The 20,804-nt window shown below is 36.4% G+C and overlaps 1 protein-coding gene across 1 annotated transcript; it reads right to left on the bottom strand.

Moving 5' to 3' along the window:
* Window positions 1-4,422: 4,422 nt before the first annotated feature.
* LOC147404744 (muniscin carboxy-terminal mu-like domain protein) lies at window positions 4,423-7,070 on the bottom strand. Its single transcript, XM_086440812.1, has 2 exons — window positions 6,994-7,070; window positions 4,423-6,881 (listed from the first exon to the last, which is right to left on the bottom strand). The coding sequence occupies exon 2, from the start codon at window positions 6,633-6,635 to the stop codon at window positions 4,728-4,730; it is 1,908 nt and encodes a 635-aa protein (XP_086296938.1). The 5' UTR covers window positions 6,636-6,881; window positions 6,994-7,070; the 3' UTR covers window positions 4,423-4,727.
* Window positions 7,071-20,804: the final 13,734 nt, after the last annotated feature.

Raw genomic sequence — 20,804 nt, 5'->3', positions numbered from 1 at the left:
TATAGATGGATCAACCATGAGGAGTTCATCAAAGTCATCATTGCCCAGTGAGGACCAATCCCACCAAATAAGAAAAAAGGAAAGAAAAGAAAAGGGGGACTGACCAGATAAGTATTATGAGCATTCTATCTTACTTAGGGAATTTATTTGATAGTTTTGAAAGGAACGTACAAGGAGCGAAAACCAGTCTGTGTGTAGGAGCTTAATCCTCTATTGAAATCTCAATGGTATTACATCAAATAGTACAATTTAGGGTGTGTGAGACTTTGTACAAGAATGTGGGAGGTTAGTCCATCTCTTAACAAGTCTAACATTCTCATTGGACTCAGTTTTATAACTTCTAAAGAAAATATGAACAGGAGCATTTGTTCCCATTTTAAGTTCAGATATTTTAGCGAGTTCCATATGCTGAGTTTCACACTTTCAATGCCTTTGGTGGAATTAAATTATCTTATCTGTAGCTTGGTTTTTATTTCCCTTTTTGTAACGGACATTTTCTAATTTTGTCAATAATAAAATGGCACCAAACTACAGGTTTGATCCTTTGTTTTTCTGAACAACTTATCTTAGAAACTATCCTTTTCATTAAAAATATTTCCAACGAAAGTTCTCTTTGCGAAGTGTTCTTTTCTATTTTTTGGCTGCATAGAAATTATTTAAGAGCTTTATATCATTTGGGTGATGTTTTAATTGAAATTCAAAAGACAATTGAGTAGTCATTCTAGATTGTTTGAATACAAATAAGCATCAGAAAAGTCATTGATCGAAGTTTTATGTAGATAGAGAAAATGTTCAGTATTTTTTTTTATAAGTAATGTTCAGTATGTTTGGATTGCAGTGAGACAAAAAGATATTAATGTGGGTGTCATTGGCTTTGCAACATGGCAGTTTCAAAAGATTAATTAGAGAAAAACTAGATACAAGAGTCTCTATAAGAAATCCCCCATATATATAATGTTTTTTTTAGATAAAAATTTTATTGAAGAACAAAAACTATTACAAAAGGGAGTGGCCAAGGTTTAGCCAGCCTTGGAGGATGTCAAAAGAAACACAAAAAACAGCAGATGGAGAAAAAACACTCCACTCAATCAGAACAAAATAAATCTAAAAAAAATGCTGAAGTAACATTAAAATGTATATTAATTCTCACATCATTGACGTGGATGTATGTACGAAACCTTAGATGATTTTCATTGAGATACGAGTGAAGAGCATCTATGGTTATGTGCACGTCCACATCAGCAATGTGAGAATCGATGTACATTTCAATGTCACTCCAGCACGACTCTAAATCTAATGTGTCAAGCCAATAGCCACAAGTTCCAATGGTAATTTTGTAATTATTGATGTTGTCACTTGTTTGGGTCCAAAGTTTTTTTTATTATTACTTTAATCTTGTTGGGATTAGTTTTAGATTAGTTATGTTGTCACTTGTTTGGGGGTCCAAAGTTGTTTTTATTAATGTTGTTGGGATTAGTTAGATTTATTATATTCTAATTTTGATCAATCCTTTTGGTTATTTTTGGAGTTTGATTTGATTCTAAATATAATTCGCAGAACTTTCTCTAGGCCTTATTTTGAGGGATCAAAACTTGTCGTATTATGTTGATTTTCCTATTATTTGAAAGGTTATTCAGTTACTTATCCAACAAGACCAAGATTTTACGAATCTAATGCATTTTGAGAAAGTTATGGGTAAATTACTAATATGGAATCAGTTTACACAGGATTTGCATCTAAATGTCAAAATTGTCAAACCCGTTTTTCCTCCACCAAAGAGTCCATATGGGTCTTGGATAAACACTCATTCAGACTAGCTTGAACCTCCCAAGCACTAAAGCTTCTCTTGAACCCAACATCCCATGAATTTCGATGTTCAGATTGAGTCATGAGGTCCTTTATTATGGCATCTTTCTTGTGTGATATTGAGAATAACTTATAGTGAACTGAGATCTATAGGGTAAATCTTCACACCAACAATCCTCCCAGAATCTGACTACTCTAAATGCACCTTCTTTTGGAAATTCTAACTTGTTCTTATGAATACCTTTCCACACCTATAGACCGAAGACATTGGGACACTTTCTCACCCATGACAGTCGACCTCGTATTTAGCCTTAATTATTTCTTTCCATCAGATATTTCTCCCATCCCCAAACCTCTATAACCATTTTCCTAGTAATACCCAATTCAATGATCCTAACTTTCTTATCCCAAGCCCCCAATTTTTCTTCCAAGAACAAGATTTGATTCCACTTAACAAGGTGGAGCTTTCATTACCTCTCTATCATTCCGAAGAAAATTCTAAATCTTCTTCTTTATTTGCACTTTCACACTTCGAGGCATAGTGAACGATGATAGAACGTATAGTGGAATGCTTAACAGAGTACTTTTAATCAATATCACTCTCCCGTCCTTTGAAAGACACCTAGATTATCATGATCCAATTCTCCTCCCTATAAATTCAAATATTGGATCCCAAATGGACTTACTTCTATATGATGAAGACCAAAGTAGGAGGATGGAAAGGAATTCACTTTGTAGCCTAAAGAAGTTGTCAGCAAAGTGATGTTACAGTCCACACCAAAGATTTTGCTTTTACCTAGATTGATGGCTAAACCCAAAATCGCTTCGAAACAAACTAAAACTCCCCTAGGGAACCTTATCTGATCGACCGAATTCTCTTGGAAGATGAGTGTATCATTCACGAAATGCACGTACGAAATTATAGGCCCATCCGCTTTCACTTTAAAACTAGACATTGCCCCAATGTGGGTTGCTCTCACCAACATTTAGTTTATAGTTTCAGCAGCAATAACGAATAGGAAAGGAAGAGGGGATCGCGTAGTCTTAACCCTCTTGAGCCCTTCAAATAGCATGTTGGGCTCCCATTGACCAAAATGGAGAAATTCGTAGAGGATAGACATTTCATGAACCAACTAATCTCCAAACACATGACGCAAAAAATATTTCAAGCAATTCCAATTCACATGATCATTTGCTTTCTCCATACTGATATTGCAAACCACTCCCAAAGACCCAGATTTTACTCTTGAATCTATACATTCATAGTTATTAACACTCCATTCAGAATTTGATGGCCTTTTACAAAAGCTATTTGCTCTACCCCTATTATGCACCCAATAACCCCTTCTAAGTATTGTGGTTAACACGTTTGATATGATTTTGTACATAGATGCCACAAGACTAATCATCCAAGTTCTTTGATATCCTCCACACCCCCTTTCTTGAGGATCCTAACCAAAAAATTAGGTCATCTCGACCAGCCCCGTTAATATATAAAAAAATCAATCATCAAAAAAAAAAAAAAACCACAACAGTGTTAGTGGTATAATAGTCTAAAAAACTATCCTCTTTGAAACCCTTGATTACTAGCATCAAATGACCACCCCCTAAAGCTTTTGCTGTATTTTTTTTTTTTTTTTGATAGGCAAACATAATTTATTAGAAGAAATAAGAATTCACAAAGAAGGGAGGACGAGATATCCAACCCAAGAACAAAAGGAAAAAAACTGCCCTGAAAAAACATCAAAACCTACAAAGTTTACTCTTCCTCCAAATTACAAACCTATCCCATCTTACAAGAAAGTATTCAAAGAACACCTTAAACATCTTTCCCAAGTAGAACAAAAGATTTTGCTTTCTTTCTCTCTTTCTTGTCCAATAACAAGTAATTTTAGTGAAACTAATATGGTAGTTGGTGCATTATTAGTCGGATCATTCTCTTTATAATCTTTAGACTTGAGAGTCTTACACTGCATTTGGATAGAGCTTCTTGACGACTTCTGCTCCTGCAGGGAGCTAGCAAACGTTTGGATGGGTTTTTGCTCTTACGCGGAGAGGTTTTTTGCTCTTGTGGGGAGAGATTGGGCTTTTGCTCTTGCGCGGAGAGGTGTATTCACACAAGGCCTTAGTTTTTTAATAATTTATACCATATAATGGCATTATCCACAATGTCAGTAAGAGGTCTTTGGATTAAGTTTTTTTTTTTTTAAAGATGTATAGTAATCCATGAGCAAAGCACATGCAGTTTTACTACTAGCAGCAAATATGAATTATGAAAGAAAAACAAGGAGAGAAACCAAAAGAAAATCCCTTCTTCCCTAGGTTGGGTGGTGGATTCCACCCATTTGGACAAATCAAACATGGGTAAGGTTTTCAGGAGCGGTTTAAAAAGTGTTCTATTGAGTTCGAATTTTTAGTTAATTAAGAATGATTATTCTAATGCTTAGTCTCAGTCAATTGGAATCTAGGAGGATTTCAGTAACCACAATAGTATTCCAAATTACGTAGAACTCTACGTGTACAAACTGTATTCTGATTTTAAGAGATGTTAGAGAAAATAAAAAACAACTGATTTTCCACTTATCCTCTCAATACCATAATAAGATAAACCTACACTTATAAAAGCAAACAAATTCCACATTATAGCTGCTGTAAATTTTCAAATCAACATTCTCCTAATAAAAATGAGTATACCATGATCCTTCCTCCAAAAATATAACAAAAAAGCAACACATTTTAAAAAGAAGACAATGAAACATCAACAGAGAACATCGAGTTTTCACCCAAAAAAAAAAAAAAAGTAAAATGAATTTATCCACCAAAATACTTCAAACACCTAAGAAATCACTCTCAACAGATAGAAAGAAGATGAAAAACAACAAATCAACGCATGCTGCAAGAAGAAAATATTTTCATGTAAATCAATTACATGTGTACGTACCACTCGCAAACCTGTGATTAACCACAAAAAAGTCGGTGTTACCCTCCGAAGCTTGGCATAGCGAAATCCCAGACAGCGTTCTAGTTCCTTGTACAGAAAATTTCACCAGTCCAACAACTTCAACTTCTTCACCCGAATCTTGCTCATTAGAATCAACGGGCATCCGTGCCCTCAACCGACCAGGAGAACCCTTTAGAGGAATCTCTTGAACATGCCACCTCAGCTCCCTCTCCGACCTGTTTAAAACGGCTTTTGGTGATACCTTCAACAATGTGGGATCAACCGGTAACTTCAAAATAAATGTCACATCATTCAACGGTACTGGTAAGTCTGGATTTGAAACATATTGTATCATCACCGAGAGCAGAGTTCCACTGTGACGCTTAACAAGACGAACCCTTAAAGGAATTGGAGTTAAACGAGGCAACAAACTATACTTCAAGATAGATATAGGCTCCTCAGAAGATTTTGTCCTCACATGAAACATTCCATTTTCAAGACTACTAACACGAGAAGTTTGCATCACAACTCTCTTAATTCCTGCCGTACCCTCAATTCGAAATGAGAACTCTGTTTCTTTATCACCTGAAGTTTTCGAAGGTAAGGTTTTTAAGTAAACCATACCCATTAAGCCAACCCTAGCAAGTAACGATTCCCTAAACTCCACGCTGATTTCTTCAGAGATATGCATCTCAGGACCCTTCATTTCAGTTTTTGTAACTAAAAGATTTTCAAGTGTGCCACTACCACTTGTAACAGTTGCCACAACAGTGTCAGTCTGCCCAGATTGTAGTGCTTCGAGCCCACCCAATCCTTGCACCTTTGGCACCTTTGTGGGCCCAACAAACTCCGATGCATCCAAACCCCCACCAAAAGCATCGTCAAACCCTTCAAAAGCTTCACGAAGAGTTGCCTCCTCGTTACTGAACTCAATACCCCCGTAATCCCCTTCAAAACCTTCAACACCAATGAAAGTCGATTGTGTAGCAGCGGCGGGTGGAAGAGTCGTAATTTCGAGTCCTTGCAAGGCTGTACTCAGATCCGACGCAGACGCATCCTTATTCTTCTTAAATCCACCAACGAGCTCTTCTGGTTTATTAATAGCATCACTAGCAGCAAACGGATCTTTTTCCTCGGAAGATTCCTCTATCTTCTGTTGCTGCAAATCTTCCTTTTCCGCCGAAGAGATCTGTGAAACAGCAGGATTGATAGCTGCGGCAGCCTCATCACCAGCTGCCAATGTCTCTGGTGGAAGCTCGAATCTCGAGTTCGAGAATATCTCCACATTTGATTGGTGTTCCATCGAAAGAACCTCGACACTGCTCCAATTATCTGCCCCTCTGATCCGATTCTCGGCATCAATGGCTGAATGCACCATCTTCGCAATCCCTTCACCATGCATTGAAGCCAACATTGCCGCAAGCCTTATACTACTAACACCTCTAAGAACAATATCCAAAGCCATGTAGATCTCGGCGTACTTTCTATGAAGCTTTTCCGGGGTCACATCAACACCACGACAGGCAGCAACAACTACACTCACCGCTTGATTAACAATGCTGATGCATTCAAACACATTGTTCACACAATCTTCCCGATCAACTGTGGTGATTCCTAGAACATATATCCCATTCACAAGACGGTAGACGACACGGTATTTGCTTTCCACACCGACGATTACTTGGCCGCTTGATGCGGCGAGTGGATCGTCTCCTAATGAGGAATCACCATCTTCGGCTGGGTTTTGTTTGCCAGTCGCGAAGGCAAGACGAGTGTGTCGAAAAGCGGAGAGAGCGACCAGAGCTCTCGCTGGAGGGAACCATTCGCGGGTCTGAAGGAGGATATCAGATCCATTGGACGGTTGAAGGGAGAGAGCCAAACACGCCATTATGATCAAAGAATTGTTGAAGATCTAGGGATTTCTAGGTCATTTTCTAGGGTTTCATTTTCCTTGTATGATTGAAATTATGGATCGAAGTATTGTTGAAGATGTAGATTTTTCTAGGACAAATTTAGGGTGTTTCAGAATCAGAAGATCTGAGTTTTAAATCGTTTTGTATGATTTCTGCGATAGTATCTAAGAGGAATTTATGTATCTTTCGAAGGTTTGATTGTTTTTTATTTTCACAGAGATCTGAAAAAAAAAAAAAAAATTTAACAGAAAATCGGAAGAGAGGAATGAAGATTTGGAGAATATGAAGAATCTATGTACGAGAAAGAAAGAGAGATTGAAAGAAGTTACTTACTTGAACAGGTGGTTTCTTCCTGGATTTCCTGCTCTATACATACACGCACACAGAGAGATTGAGAGAGAGAGAGTCTCAATTCTCAAAGGGGTATATTGGCTCTTATCCCCTCTTTGACTCGTTCAAACACGAGTCGGCCCGTCTAACTTTTTAAATAAAAAAAAGAGTCGTGGTACTATGACGCCCCGTTCCTGATTCACGCACTCATGAGAATCGTAAATCATTTGCCTCGAAAACTGTCTAGCCCATTGTAAGTGGGATATGAAATAGTACGAAAATAAATCGGGTATCATTCGAAATAGTGATACACCGGTTCATTTGAAAATTCAATAAAAAAAATGTAGAACGATAAAAAAATGATATGAAAATAATTCGAAAATGATTCAAATCCAACAATTTTTAAAACTTTCAAAAATTCATATATATATAAAACATATGATATGACCTAACAATTATAATCTATTAATCAAATAATCAATACTTAAATTAAAAATATCTTAAGTAAACAATCCACAATCACATTCATCCAATAAAATATATATTCATAATTAAAAATTAGTTTTAATCCATCTAATAATCAATATAAATGAAAAATATTAAACATAATATACTAATTCACGTCAAAATCATCATCTCTCATGACCCAATTAAATTCAAGAAGAAATTTTTTGTCGTTTCTAAAATGTTATTAATGCGTAGTAGATGAACCAAATAACTCGTCAAAAAGAATATATTCACTATTAGGTGTAATTTCGTCTTCCTTTTTAAATTCTTCACAATCATCATCAACGGATTTTGGAAACTCCCCAAGTTGTCAAGATTAATTATTTTTGTGGGGGTGATTTTCAACTTAGGGGTTTTTTTTTCCCTTCTCTTGAGTTTTGAAGTGAGAATTGAGAACAAAGAAATACAAAATATTTTATTAAAATACTTACAGAATATACATACAAATCGTGATCTAGTTGTTGGGATTCAAATATCCACAAATTAATCCGAATCTTTTAAACTAACGGCAGTTTTAATCAGGAAGAGTATTATTTATCTAATTCGCGAATTTACTATGGTTATGACATTGATAAATTTATTGAAAATGTCAGTACACTGTTAGATTTCGCTTTTTCTATTGATTATGAGAACTAAAAATCTAACGTAGAACCACTTCCTATCCCCACTAGTGTGTAAATTCCATCAGCTGTCAAGTCTCCTAATTTGGAGTTCAAAACTCTTATAAACACATTATCTTATCATTACCTTAATGAGTCTGAAACTCTGCCTATGATTATGACATCTGATCTATATTCTGAACATGAGGGTAAGTTGTTGAAAGTATTAAGAAAAGTTTGTCATTTTTCAGTCAAATTAGAACACAAAGCTTATTGTACAATCAAACGCCTAAATTTTAATCTCAATAAGGTAGAAAAACACCAAAAACCTCAACGTAATGAATTAAAAGAAATTAAGAATGATGCCTACGATTGTGCTAAGAGATACAAGGAAAGAATGAAAATAGGGTACAACCAACTTATCCTAAGAAAATAATTTCAATCAAGGCAAAAAGTTCGGCTCTATGACACTAAGTTACACCTTTTTTCCTAAAAAAATGAAAATTAGAAGGTTAGGTCCATACATAATCCATTATATGCATCAACATGGTGCAATAAAAGACCAAAACCCTAATGATGAATCAAATTTCAAAGTTAATAAATAGATACTGAGGTCGTATCTAGAATACTCCAGGATTAGAAATGACATCCGTCTGACTGAAGACATTAAACTTAGTGTTTCTAGGAGGCAACCCATGATTTTAGAGTTTTTGGGAAATTGATGGTTTATTTTAAAATAGAGTAGTGTTTTATTTTTTGATGATAAATGGATTTCAATGTTTGAAATTTTTTCAAGTCATTCCTATATGAGATATACATTAAATCAGTTGTTTTGCACAATTTTTCTTTATCTTTTAAGTTTATTTTCATATATGCATTTCATGCATTTGTTCTAGAAATTGGAATATTGAGGACAATATTTAGTTTAGGTTTGGGGTATGGATTAGTTAATCGAAATATTAATTTTAAGTTATTTGAAAAAAAATTCATTTTGGTATTTGTTTTTCAGAATAAGAGAACCTTATCAAGCTTGTCTTCAACCCGACACTATTTTTGTTTCTTTTTTTTTAAACTTATCGAACCTCATCAAGCTTGTTTTCAACCCACGATGGAAAGGGCATGACTTGGAATCATATTGTCTTGAGTCAATTTGGATCATTTGGACTTGATTCAACACAAGTAAAAACATAATGAAAACTTAAGAGTGGTTTACTATACGGATTGACCATAGTTAGCAATTCTTCACATAATTCACTAATTATACACAAATTTTTTACCTACTTATTCATGATTTATCATTTTTAGAATTAAAGCAAATAGAAAAAAACTTTGAATAAAATGGGGTAAATCCCCATGGTGCCATTTTCCTCCAGGTTGCAAATATCTGATGAAAGATATATGAATATAGAAGAGCAAACAAAATGCATATGCTAAATATATAAAAACTTAACAGTTAAACCATTTGCACAAACAATATATAGCAAGGAGAGAAGCACAAACTTAATAAAAAAACAAAATGGTCTCCTTCTATTTTGGTTGTAACCAGTTTGTTTCTTCTAATTTCTGACTTAAAACATTCTTCTGGAGCTGCTCCGCAGATTGTGCAATTTGCAAATTGGGACCTTTAACAACAGAAACAATGAAACCAACAACTATCTCAAAGGAGCTCAATAATCTTTTTCAGTCCACCATCACTCAAAGAACCATCTTTGTCTGACTTGACTCCTGAATTTGTTTGGAGAGTATGTTTTATCCTCGACGTCATGAAATTTATAAGACGTGTGAAGTTTTTTTCCTACTTCCTAGGTTTAGACCTTCTTGAACCCAACTTTGCGTTGCTAACCACCAACCCTTTACCTATCAAAAAAAAATTGAAAATGATTTTCAAGAGCTATAATGGTTGCTTAATGAGTGTGAAAACATGTAGGTTTGAAGTTGAAATGCCACCTTTTATAGATAATCCTTGAATAAAAGAAAAGGAATGCAGTTGAAGGCAAAGAAATGGATCTTTACCTTTTGATTATGGTGTTCATTCTCAGTAGTGCAATTGTTAGTATATTTCATCTAAAAATGTTGTCTACAATTTTTTATTTTTTTGCTAGGCAACAAAGTGTTGTTGGTCAACATGAAAGTGGGTTCAACAGGTTTTGAACCTAGGTCATGGGTCAACAATTCACACACATCACCAACTTAGCTGAGTTGGCATCTTCATGTTTTCTTCATATAGGTCTGTGAAGGTGGATAGAAGTAGCACCCCAAAGTTGGTCGGTTTGCTACAACTCTGAGCTTTCAAAAGGCACCAATGGGTAATCACTGTTGGTTCTAGTTTTTGGTTGTCATGGGATCATGATATGATATTCCATTCCACTAGATTCAACATCGTAGGGATGACTGCATACCTTTTATATATAGAAAATTAATCAAACATGAGTTGTGTTATGTTATTGATGGTTTTCGAAGATCAAAAAAACCTCAATCTATCTTTGACGGCTACTATAGTGATCATGACGATATTCATGTTTTAGAGCCCCTAATGCTCTGTTTGGAAAAGCTGTATGTAAAGTTGCTGATGCTGAATTAAGTTGTTGTTGCTGAAGTAAGTTATTGAATTGAGTATACTGTTTGGTAACATGTTGTCTAATTGTACTATTAAGATGTTGAACTGTTTGGTAACTAGTCAATCCAGTAACAAATTTATTATACTCGAACCGATTAAGGCCCTATTTTAAGTCCGAATACAATTCGATACCTATAGTTTATGATTCAATTTGAAGATCATTATTTTTATATTGGCGACGCCTTTATGCCTTCTCTTCGTTCTATACAGGAGTACTAACAAACATGGGGAGGGAATAGGCAAAGCATGTCATTGGTAATGGAAAGAAAGATACCACAACTTTGCCTCTCTGTTGAACCACCAACGTGAACATAGTGGTCTTTCACTATGAAGTCCTAACCTAACCATACCTAACCCAACCTTATTCTATTTCTTGAAGTATATATCAACTATACATACACTGTTTATACATTTCAAATACATTCTTGAGTCAATTACTATCATTTCAAAAGATAATTGACCCAATAAATTATCAAATTAGATTTTTATTGGATCGAGTTTTTATCAGAACGCAAACCCAAATCCTTTAGTTTGTTCGATCCATTAACAGTCCTACCCTTGGGATGTCCAAATGTTATTGATCATGATTCATGACCTCTTATCAAGGGTTGGGAAGGTAGGCCACTGATGGTATTATAAAAATTTATAGGGTTATTTATGAACATTTAAAACACAGGCTGGTAATGACGTATTGAAGACTGAAGAGCCACTTTGTATACTTAAGTAAAATATGGTGTTTTAATGTCATTTGGTCACATTAAGAAAAAATAAATTATTTCCAGTTATGTAGGGGAAGAGAGCTTTATTTGTTCTGAGAAGTCCTTCTATAAATGTGAGTGAATAGTCTTTGTATCTGCACCCTTTTAATCTCTAGTACATAAGTTCTTTTTTAATTTCTACTTATATATCCTTTCAGATTATTTTCAAAGATCATCAACATGTCTCCTAGCTTGAGAAAAATAACTGCAAACCTAATGTGTCTCAACCTTAACCTCTAACCATCACCAATCACCTTAAAAAGATCAAATCTTATGGTTAACAATCATTTGATCCTCTCTGATGTCCCATCCAATCCATCATCATAACCATTCCTTCCTCCTCTTTTGTTTCCACAGTAGTGGTCAAAATTTTGACTGGTTGCTTTGTGGGGTTTGACTCCTTTGAGTCCAATAGTAAACACGTGGTGATGTCTCTAGGGAAGCTCAATGGAATAAGGTTCGGGAGCATATTTGCCCTTAGTTTCAACTTTTTCTTAAGAAACAGAGGAACAAACACATGCTCTCCCTCTCCCCCCTCTTTTGAAGAGCCTATTACAGAAGGAGAAGAGTGGTTTTTGAAGGGAACAAAAAACCCATGTCTCTGGGTTATGCTGAGAAACTTTCTTTTAAAGAAGATGTAGGCACAGTTGGAATGTCTGAGTTTTTTACCCTCCATAGGTTTTGCAAGAAAAAGTGGTATTTTTTCTCTCTTTCTCTCTGTTTCTCAATTGGATTTTATATGTAGAAATCACTGTCTAGAGCCACAACAAAATGATATAAAACAAGGACGAAGTGATTGAGAGAGAGAAAGAGAGAGAGGGGTTGTGTAGCCGAGGGATTCGTTCAACTTTTACTGTTCGACTGATTCGGCAAAAAATAATAGCATTTGATCGACTGTCAGCTTTCAACTTAGCAAGCCAAACATACTTGCTACGCCGGACCAACCTTTTTGGCATGTTCAGCGCCTTCCCACAACAAAAGCAAACACAACTTAAGTACTATATACAAATCCAGAGAATTCCTACATGTTTATAGAAAAGATTTAGAGAGACATGGTGATTCAAAAGAATTTTCTGTGTATAATCCATATGTCCTCAACCTTCTTTTATATAAGTTGAGTTGGCTTGCACACCTCAGTGCAACAATCGTGATATCTCTAGTACTATCTCTCGCAATTGAGGGAGTCCTAATTGAGAGTGCTAAAAGGATAGGTCCCACATAAACACCCCTATCAAACCAACTAGCACTGATATTTACAAACAAGCATTGTGGAATGTGAAAGCACCCTCGATCCGCTGGTAAGGATTCGCATTTTGGTATTTTGGGAGTCACCACCTAGTTTTATAGTCTAGGAATCGAAACATGACTCTAAACAGATAAAAAAATACTGATCTACGAAAATAATGAGTTTGGGGATCACGTTACGGGATTGGAAGGTGTTAAATACCAATCTCGCCCGACGAACGCCTGTCTCTACTATTCTCAAAAAATTACATTGCAAAAATAACCTAAAAATTACAATAAAAATTTACAATAAAAATTTACATTTTTTTTTACATGGTGATTGTGACGGTCGATTCCTTCAGAACTGGAGGATAACATTTCTTGTGTGAGTCTTCTTGCTTTTGTCTCCGTCAGCAGATCTGCTTTCGATATCAGAGATGATGTATTCTCTTCTTAGATTTGAATATTTTCTAGTTTTATCGGTGTTTTAAGGGTTTCTGAGTGTTTTTTGAGGATTTATAGGTGTTTTTTGAGTAAAAAATGGGGTTTGTGTATTAAGTAAGGACTTGGGGTTTCAAATTTAAGGTTTTGGGAAAGTTAGGGAGAACTTTTGACCTCTCTTTCCTAGGGTTTTTATTGACCTACAAATTTAAGTTGTGGAGGCTCCTTTTTATAGAGCTTTTATGAGTTTTTCAATTTGACAAGGTCTCTTTAAGTTGTTTAATTAAGGTTTTGAATTAAGATTTTAAATCTTACATATAATGAATTTTTTTTTTTAATTTTTGGAGTACCCCCTAATTATGTTTTTAATTCTTTAGGACCCTAGATAGAGGGGTCTTTCATAAATATCATGTGGGCTCCACTTAAATAAATGGGTCACGATTTAAAAATTGATCTGTGGGCTTAATTAATTGATTTTATTTGTTTAAAATTTTTAATTTTATTTATTAATATTTCACTTTATGTTAATTAATATTTTAATTATTATTTTAGATTTTTTATTTTTAGGATTTGAAAAATTATCGTTTTGCCCTTAAAGAAGGCTTTTGGGTTGAGAGGTTGTTTTTCGATATTTTGGGATATTTTGAAATCAGTTTTTCATAAATAATTCAATGGCAGTATCGATTTGTGTCACTTACGGATTTTTGGCATGAAACGATTATGTACCTATGAGAGACATTTTCGTAATTTTGTCGAATTTTGTAAAAATTGTTGAAACAGTTTATTTGATTTTATTTATTGTTTAATGTGCTCGAAAGGATTTTCCTAATTGTAATGTAGGTTCTAAGGATGTTTTGACGTCAGAGGTATTTTGATAATTTGGTCATTTTTTATGATTTTTCTCGTAAAGCTCTTTTTGGCTGAAGAATGACAATTTCTATGTTTTGAGTCATATTTTCCTAGCAAATCATGGTTTCTAAAATTTGCTTGTTTGAGATACCTTATCCAAATTTCTAAAACATATCTAGTAACAAATAAAAAATATTGGAATATTCATCTATCATTGGGAACCGTTGCAATCGGGTTGACGAGTTGATTAATCGGGCGAGTGCGAAAATGAGGTGTCTACAAATGCCCCTTTTTGACATAGGATTGAAGAAAGCTAGATAGCAAATCTACTTTGATAGATAGTGCGATATCTGAATGCCAAAACTAGTGACAGTTTATTTTACAATCTGATTTAGCAATTCGTCGGGACGTTCGGATCTTTGAAGGTAAAACTCTCTCCGACTTAAAAAAGTTGTCAGGTCCTCGGGCGCGAGCTCTTACTGACGGCATCATATCTTTGAATTTTAAAAAATTCTCCCTGACTAATAGAACAAATGTGCAAGTGTGCGCATTTGAAATCAGAGATAAATCTAAGAGGGTTTGAGCAAAAACTTAACATAACTGAGTATAATCTGAGTATAAATTGAGAATAATCTGAGCATAAACTAAGTATAATCTGAGAAAAATCTCAACGGGGTCTAAGCATAATCTGAGAAAAAATCTTAGTGGGGTCTGAACATAATCTGAGCAAAAGTTGAATGTCTTACTATACTTACCGTAAGTAAAAGAGTAATGAATTATATTTTTTTGGAGAATCCTAGTCTACCTACTCGGGGTAAAAGAGTAATGAACTATTTTATGGGATACCTACTCTACCTACTCAGGGTGAAAGAGTAATGAATTATTGTAGACATCCCAATTTGAACGGGCCTACACTCGAAAGGGCCCCAAAATAGTAGTTTTCCAATAAACTTGGCCAACGGGCCTCGAAGGCCCGAATCATTAAAATATGGTATTTTATCAAAAACGAGGCCTCTAAGACCTCCTAATGGTCTAGTGGATCCATCCACAAAGATTTGGCGCGCCACCTTCATCGTTCCGCAATCGGAAGAGCTCAAAAATATCAAATTTTGCCAACAGGCCTCAAAGACCCAAAACATTGGAAAATGACATTTTGATTGAGCCAAGGCCCCTAAGACTTCCTATTAGTTTAGTGGACCCACCAAAGGGATTTGACCTACCCTGCACCTTCCCAACCTTCACCGCTCCACCCCCGAACCCAAAAATACCTAATTTTCAATAAAAGTCATCGATGGGCCTAAAAGGCCCAATTTGCCAACACATGTCATTTTGATCAATCTAATGATTTGCAAAACCTCAAAAAAAATAATAAATTAAAAAATGAGACTTGGGATACATATTACTTCCTCTACCCTCACCGCCTCATCTCCAAAATCGAAGATACCCCAAGCTGGTCCACCAACCTTCAACTCTTTAAAATCAATCATTCACCTTACCCCCTAACCAAAACCTAACTCCAAATAACCTAAACCCCCAAAAATTCTCCAATACAACCAACCCTACCCTAAAACAAACTTTACCCAATCTCAAAATACTTTCAACCTTTCTAAAACCCAAGCCCAATACCCTTAAGCCCAAATCCATATCCAATGTATATCCAACCCACAATCCTAACTCATAAACCACTACCCATATCAACCAATCACTCTTTTATCATCACAAGGTGACACATGTCTTCATCCCCTCACACCTCTCTCATCTAATCACCTACCTCCATTACCTTTCTTCAAAAAATTCATCTACCATCTCACTTTTCTCCAAAAATCACCTCAACCCATACCCTAACCTATCACCATTCTCTAATACCATCAACCACCCACATCACAACCCATATTTTCTACACCTTAACCCATCACCTTCCCTTAAAACACTCCACCAACTTATATCACAACCCACATCTCCCAGCATCATCACCAAACTAACCCATACCTTTCTCTCTAATCAAACAATCACCATCACCAATTAACATACCTCATTACCTCACTCTCTCATCACCTTTGTCGCATGTCATCATCTCTTCAATTCTTTCAAAATCCAACCAACCAACCTCTTACACAACCCATTATTTTAAATCTAGACACCTCACTTCCTCAACCAACCTAACACACAATCAAATACCTAACACCTTACATCCCCATTCTCTCCATCAACCATCACTCATCTCACCTCACCTCACCAAACACTCTACTCAAATGGATTTGGGTAAGATCCAAACAATTTGGATCTAAACACTACCCATTTCTACTCATTACATAATTACCCTTCCTTTAACTCTAAATTGCATATCCTCTACCCTTAAAACCCATGCCATTATCTATTCTCCCAACTATTCACCCCATTATACCCCTAAAATACCCTCCAAACATCTATAAATACCCCCTCCTCTTCTCAAAATGGGTTACTAATTCTCACTCACCAATTCTCCCTTAAAAAAATATTTCCGATCAAGTCTTACCAATTCTCTATCACCAAGTCTCACTAAAAAAAATTGATTCTCTAATCATTTCTTCTTTATTCTCACATCAATCTTCTAAAAAGAAAAATACACTCTCACATTTTACTAAAGACCTTAGAAGACATTGAAGAAGAAGAAAAAATAAAAGGTTAAAACTTCAAAGTGGGTTCAAAGAACCCCCCCTCTTTCTCTCTATCCTCTCCTCTATAATCCCCCTCATTTCTTTAATTTGTATTTTAGAAAGCCTCTAAGATGCAAAGATTCCCCTCCCCTATCTCCGGTAAATTGAACCTCAGTTCGGTTTAAAGCATAGGGGTTGTAATCATTTTTAAAATAAAATCGGTTTTAATCCCTAAATCGTGTTAAGGCAATTGAAATTCAGATCCTTCTCAATCCATGATAATGAACTCCTATCCATTAGCTAACACTTTTTTAAAGTATGTCATGTGAAGGCTAAGTTTCTATATAGGTCATTTCCTTTGATGAGATGTTCCCTATAGTTTAAGCCAACATTAAATCCCTATTAAGGGTACAAGTCACCGACACGTGGCATTTTATTTTTTTTTGCAATTTTATTCAAAAATGACCAAGTTCTTTGAGGTTACCATCACATGGTGGGGAGAAAATGGTGCATAACACCTTCCCTTTTCTCCAACCAAACCGCTTAGCCCGATCTCAAGGTAAGATTGGTACCTTAGAAAGAATGACGTTTTTCTAAAAATGGACATTGGGTGACCATTCACACCCATTTACAATATGAATGGTGGCGACTCCAAACCTTAGTAGATGTGGCCATTGTAATCGAGAACCACATATCTACAACTATTTTTTTGGGGAGTCCTATTCTACCTACTCGAAGTGAAAAAGTAATGAGCTATTTTTTTGGAGTCCTACTCTACCTATTCGGGATGAAAGAGTTATGAACTATTTTTTGGGGGAGTCATACTCTACCTACTCGGGGTGAAAGAGTAATGAATTATTTTTTTGGGGAGTCTTACTCTACCTACCTAGGGTGAAAGAGTAATGAACTATTTTTTTGGAGAGTCCTACTCTACCTACTGTAGACACCCCAATTTGAATGGGCCCTCACTCGAAAGGGCCCAAAAATAACAATATTTCAATAAAACTGGCCAACGGGCCTCGATGACCCGAATCATCGAAACATGACATCTTCGCCAGAATCAAACCCTCTAACACCCCGCAATGGGTTAGTAGGTCCACTAAAAGAATTCGGCATGCTCCCATTTACCCCGTCCCATTCAAAATATCAAATTTTCAAATAAATGGGCCAACGGGCCTCAAAGGCCAAAATCACTAAAAAGTGACAATTTCATTGAACCAAGGCCCCCAAGACCACCCAATGGTCTAAGGGACCCGCCAAAGGGATCGGACCCATCCCATGATGACCCAACCTTCACCGCTCCACGCTTACATCCAAAAAAACAGATAAAACCCTTCAACGGGCCTAAAATGCCCGATTTGCCAACACGTGGCATTTCTAATCAAATCAATGAGTTCAAAAATCACAAAAAAAATCAATAAAAATAAAAAATGAAACTTGGGACGCCTACCACCTCCTATATCCCTTCACCGCTCTATCTCCAAATCCAAAAACATAAGCCCACCAATGGCCCACGAACCCTCAATTCTCCAAAAACTAATTTCTCACCTCATCCCCTAACCTAAATCCAATCCCACACCATCTAAAAACCTAAAACCTACCCACCCTCAAAAATCCAATCCAAAATGACCCCAACCCAATCCAAAAAACCCCTAACCTTTCCTAAAACCCAAGCCCAATGCCTTTAAGCCCAAACCCATATTCAATTCATATCTAACCCACAACCTTAACCCATAAACCATAACCCACATCAACCAATTACTCTTTTACCATCAAAGGGTGACACATGTCATTATCCCCTCTCACCTCCTTCATCAAACCAACCACCCATCACTTTTCTCTAAAACATTAACTACCCACATCACCTTTTCTTTAAAAAATCACATCAACCCACACCCTCCCCTAACCTACCCTCATAACTCCCTATAAATCTCTATTCTCTCAAATCAAACACCATCAACCCATACTCCCCTAACCTACCCTCATAACTCCCTAATCTCTATTCTCTCAAATCAAACACCATCAACCCATACTCCCCTAACCTACCCTTATAACTCCTTAATCCCTATTCTCTCAAATCAAACACATCAACCTACACCTCCCCCTAACCTACCATCATCATACCTCTCCTTAATCTACCATCATCATTTCCTATAAACCCATCTCTACAACCTAAACCTACATCCATCCTCTCAAATCAAACACTAAACTTTCCCATCAATTAAATCTAAATCTCTAACATCCACACATCATGCCACATGTCACCATCTCCCTCACCCTCCCAACCACAATCTTACACCCTCCATTCTCTTAAATCAAACACCACTTAATCAATCAACCACCCTCTTAAACACCCATCAACTCACCCTCTTAAACACTCCACCCAAATGGTTTGGGTAAGATCCAAACCATTTGGATCAAAACACAACCCATTTACCTTCATTACATAATTACCCCTCTCCCAACTCCTAATTTCATACCCCCCACCTTTAAAACCTATGCCATTATCCATCTTTTCAATCTCTCACCCCATTATACCCCCAAATACTCTCCCAACACTTATAAATACTCCTCCCCTCCTCCCAAAAATGGTTACCAAGTCTCATAAGAAAAATATTTTCTCTACTCCTCTCTATCACTCTCTCATACTATCTTCTAAAAAAGAAATTTCACTTTCATATTACACTAAGGATTTAAGAAGCATAGAAGGAGAAAGAAGGAAAGAAAAGAAAGGAGAACCTTGAAGCTACAAGGTGGGTCTTAAACTCCCCCCCTCTCTCTCTAACCTTCTACTCTTTCCTCTTCTAACACCCCCTTCTTCTATTTTATTTTACCCCTTTTGATGATTGGACCCCAAGGCTAAGGTTCGTAAGGGTCATTTCCATTAATTAAATGACCCTATGATCAAGTCAAAATTAAATCCCTACTTAGGGAACAAATGCACTCACGTGGCACAATTTCCACTTTCTTTTAAAAATCAAAGTAGCCGAGTTGTGTAGAGGTTACCGCCACGTGGCGGGGAGAAAGGGATGCCTAACACCTTCCCCTTTCTCCAACCGAGCCACTTACCCAAACCTCTAGGTTTGATCAACCTTTATCCATTACGAGTCACTAACGCCCAAAATGTCACTTTTCGCAAAATGTACATCGGGTGACCATTCACACCCACTTCCAACTTGAATGGTGGCGACTCCAATATTTAGTAGTTGTGGCCGTCGTAATGACGAATACCACGTAGCTACAGCTGGCGACTCCACTGGGGACATGGTTCATCCCTCGTGACAACTCGGTTGTTTTGAAAAAAAAAATAGATTTTTTATTATTATTATTTACTAACATTGTTTGTTTGTTTCCTATGTGTTAGTTATTTTTTTGTTTGATCAAAATTGTAATATTTATTTACTTTTGTTTCTTTTATTACATATTTGTAAGGGGGTCGATGAAAAATAATGAATGAAAATGCACGTGTGCACTTGCGAGCATAGCCCCACTTCCAAGCCACCCCACCCTCAATATACTTAGCCCCGATGCTTAGTAGTTCCACGGCTTTAGATCGTTTTTTCAAATGTCGAGAATGAACACATTAAACCCGATCACCAACCAACGACATGTGTACTTCGGTATGCATCGAGGTTTGAAGATCGGGTAGCCGTGAAGCCACCTATCAAACCGCATGCATGTGCTCGACTAGATAATGCTAGGACACGAGTTTCCAACGTTACATAGACCCCCAAGCAAGGTTGTAATTGTACAAGTTGTTGTCGGGCCTCGAAGCCCAAGTTGTAAGCCCGAGAAGGCACACTTGTATAGATCCTAAGCGATTTTATTTTTGCTTTTTATTTTAGTTTATTTTTTTTCTCCTTCCCTTAGGTAAGAGGGAGGAATGCATTGCATCATTCAAAAAAAAAAAACCAGTGAAGAAGGAAAGTAAAACAGTGGGCCAAAGAACCATTTCTGTGAAATTCCAGAAGCTGGAATTCTTTCTAGTCCGTGTTCATGGCACGGATAAACAAAAATATGTCCCATCCGTGTTGGGAGCACGGATGAAGCAATATGTACCTTAAACCGTGTTCGAAGTACGGTTAAAGCAACGCATTACCCTATCCGTGTTGTGAGCACGGTTGAAATAGTAAATGTCTCATCTGTGTCCAAAACACGGAGGATAAGATGTTGATCATATCCG

Source organism: Akebia trifoliata, chromosome 4 (genome assembly GCF_017979445.1).
Source record: "Akebia trifoliata isolate Shusen 1 chromosome 4, ASM1797944v1, whole genome shotgun sequence".
Taxonomy (NCBI): domain Eukaryota; kingdom Viridiplantae; phylum Streptophyta; class Magnoliopsida; order Ranunculales; family Lardizabalaceae; genus Akebia; species Akebia trifoliata.
The sequence above is the reverse complement of the archived record's forward strand: the minus strand, read 5'-3'. Positions and strand labels throughout refer to the sequence as shown.

Excerpts from the sequence above, each read along its gene's own strand:
- LOC147404744 (XM_086440812.1), bottom strand. The coding sequence starts at position 6,635 with ATGGCGTGTTTGGCTCTCTCCCTTCAACCGTCCAATGGATCTGATATC.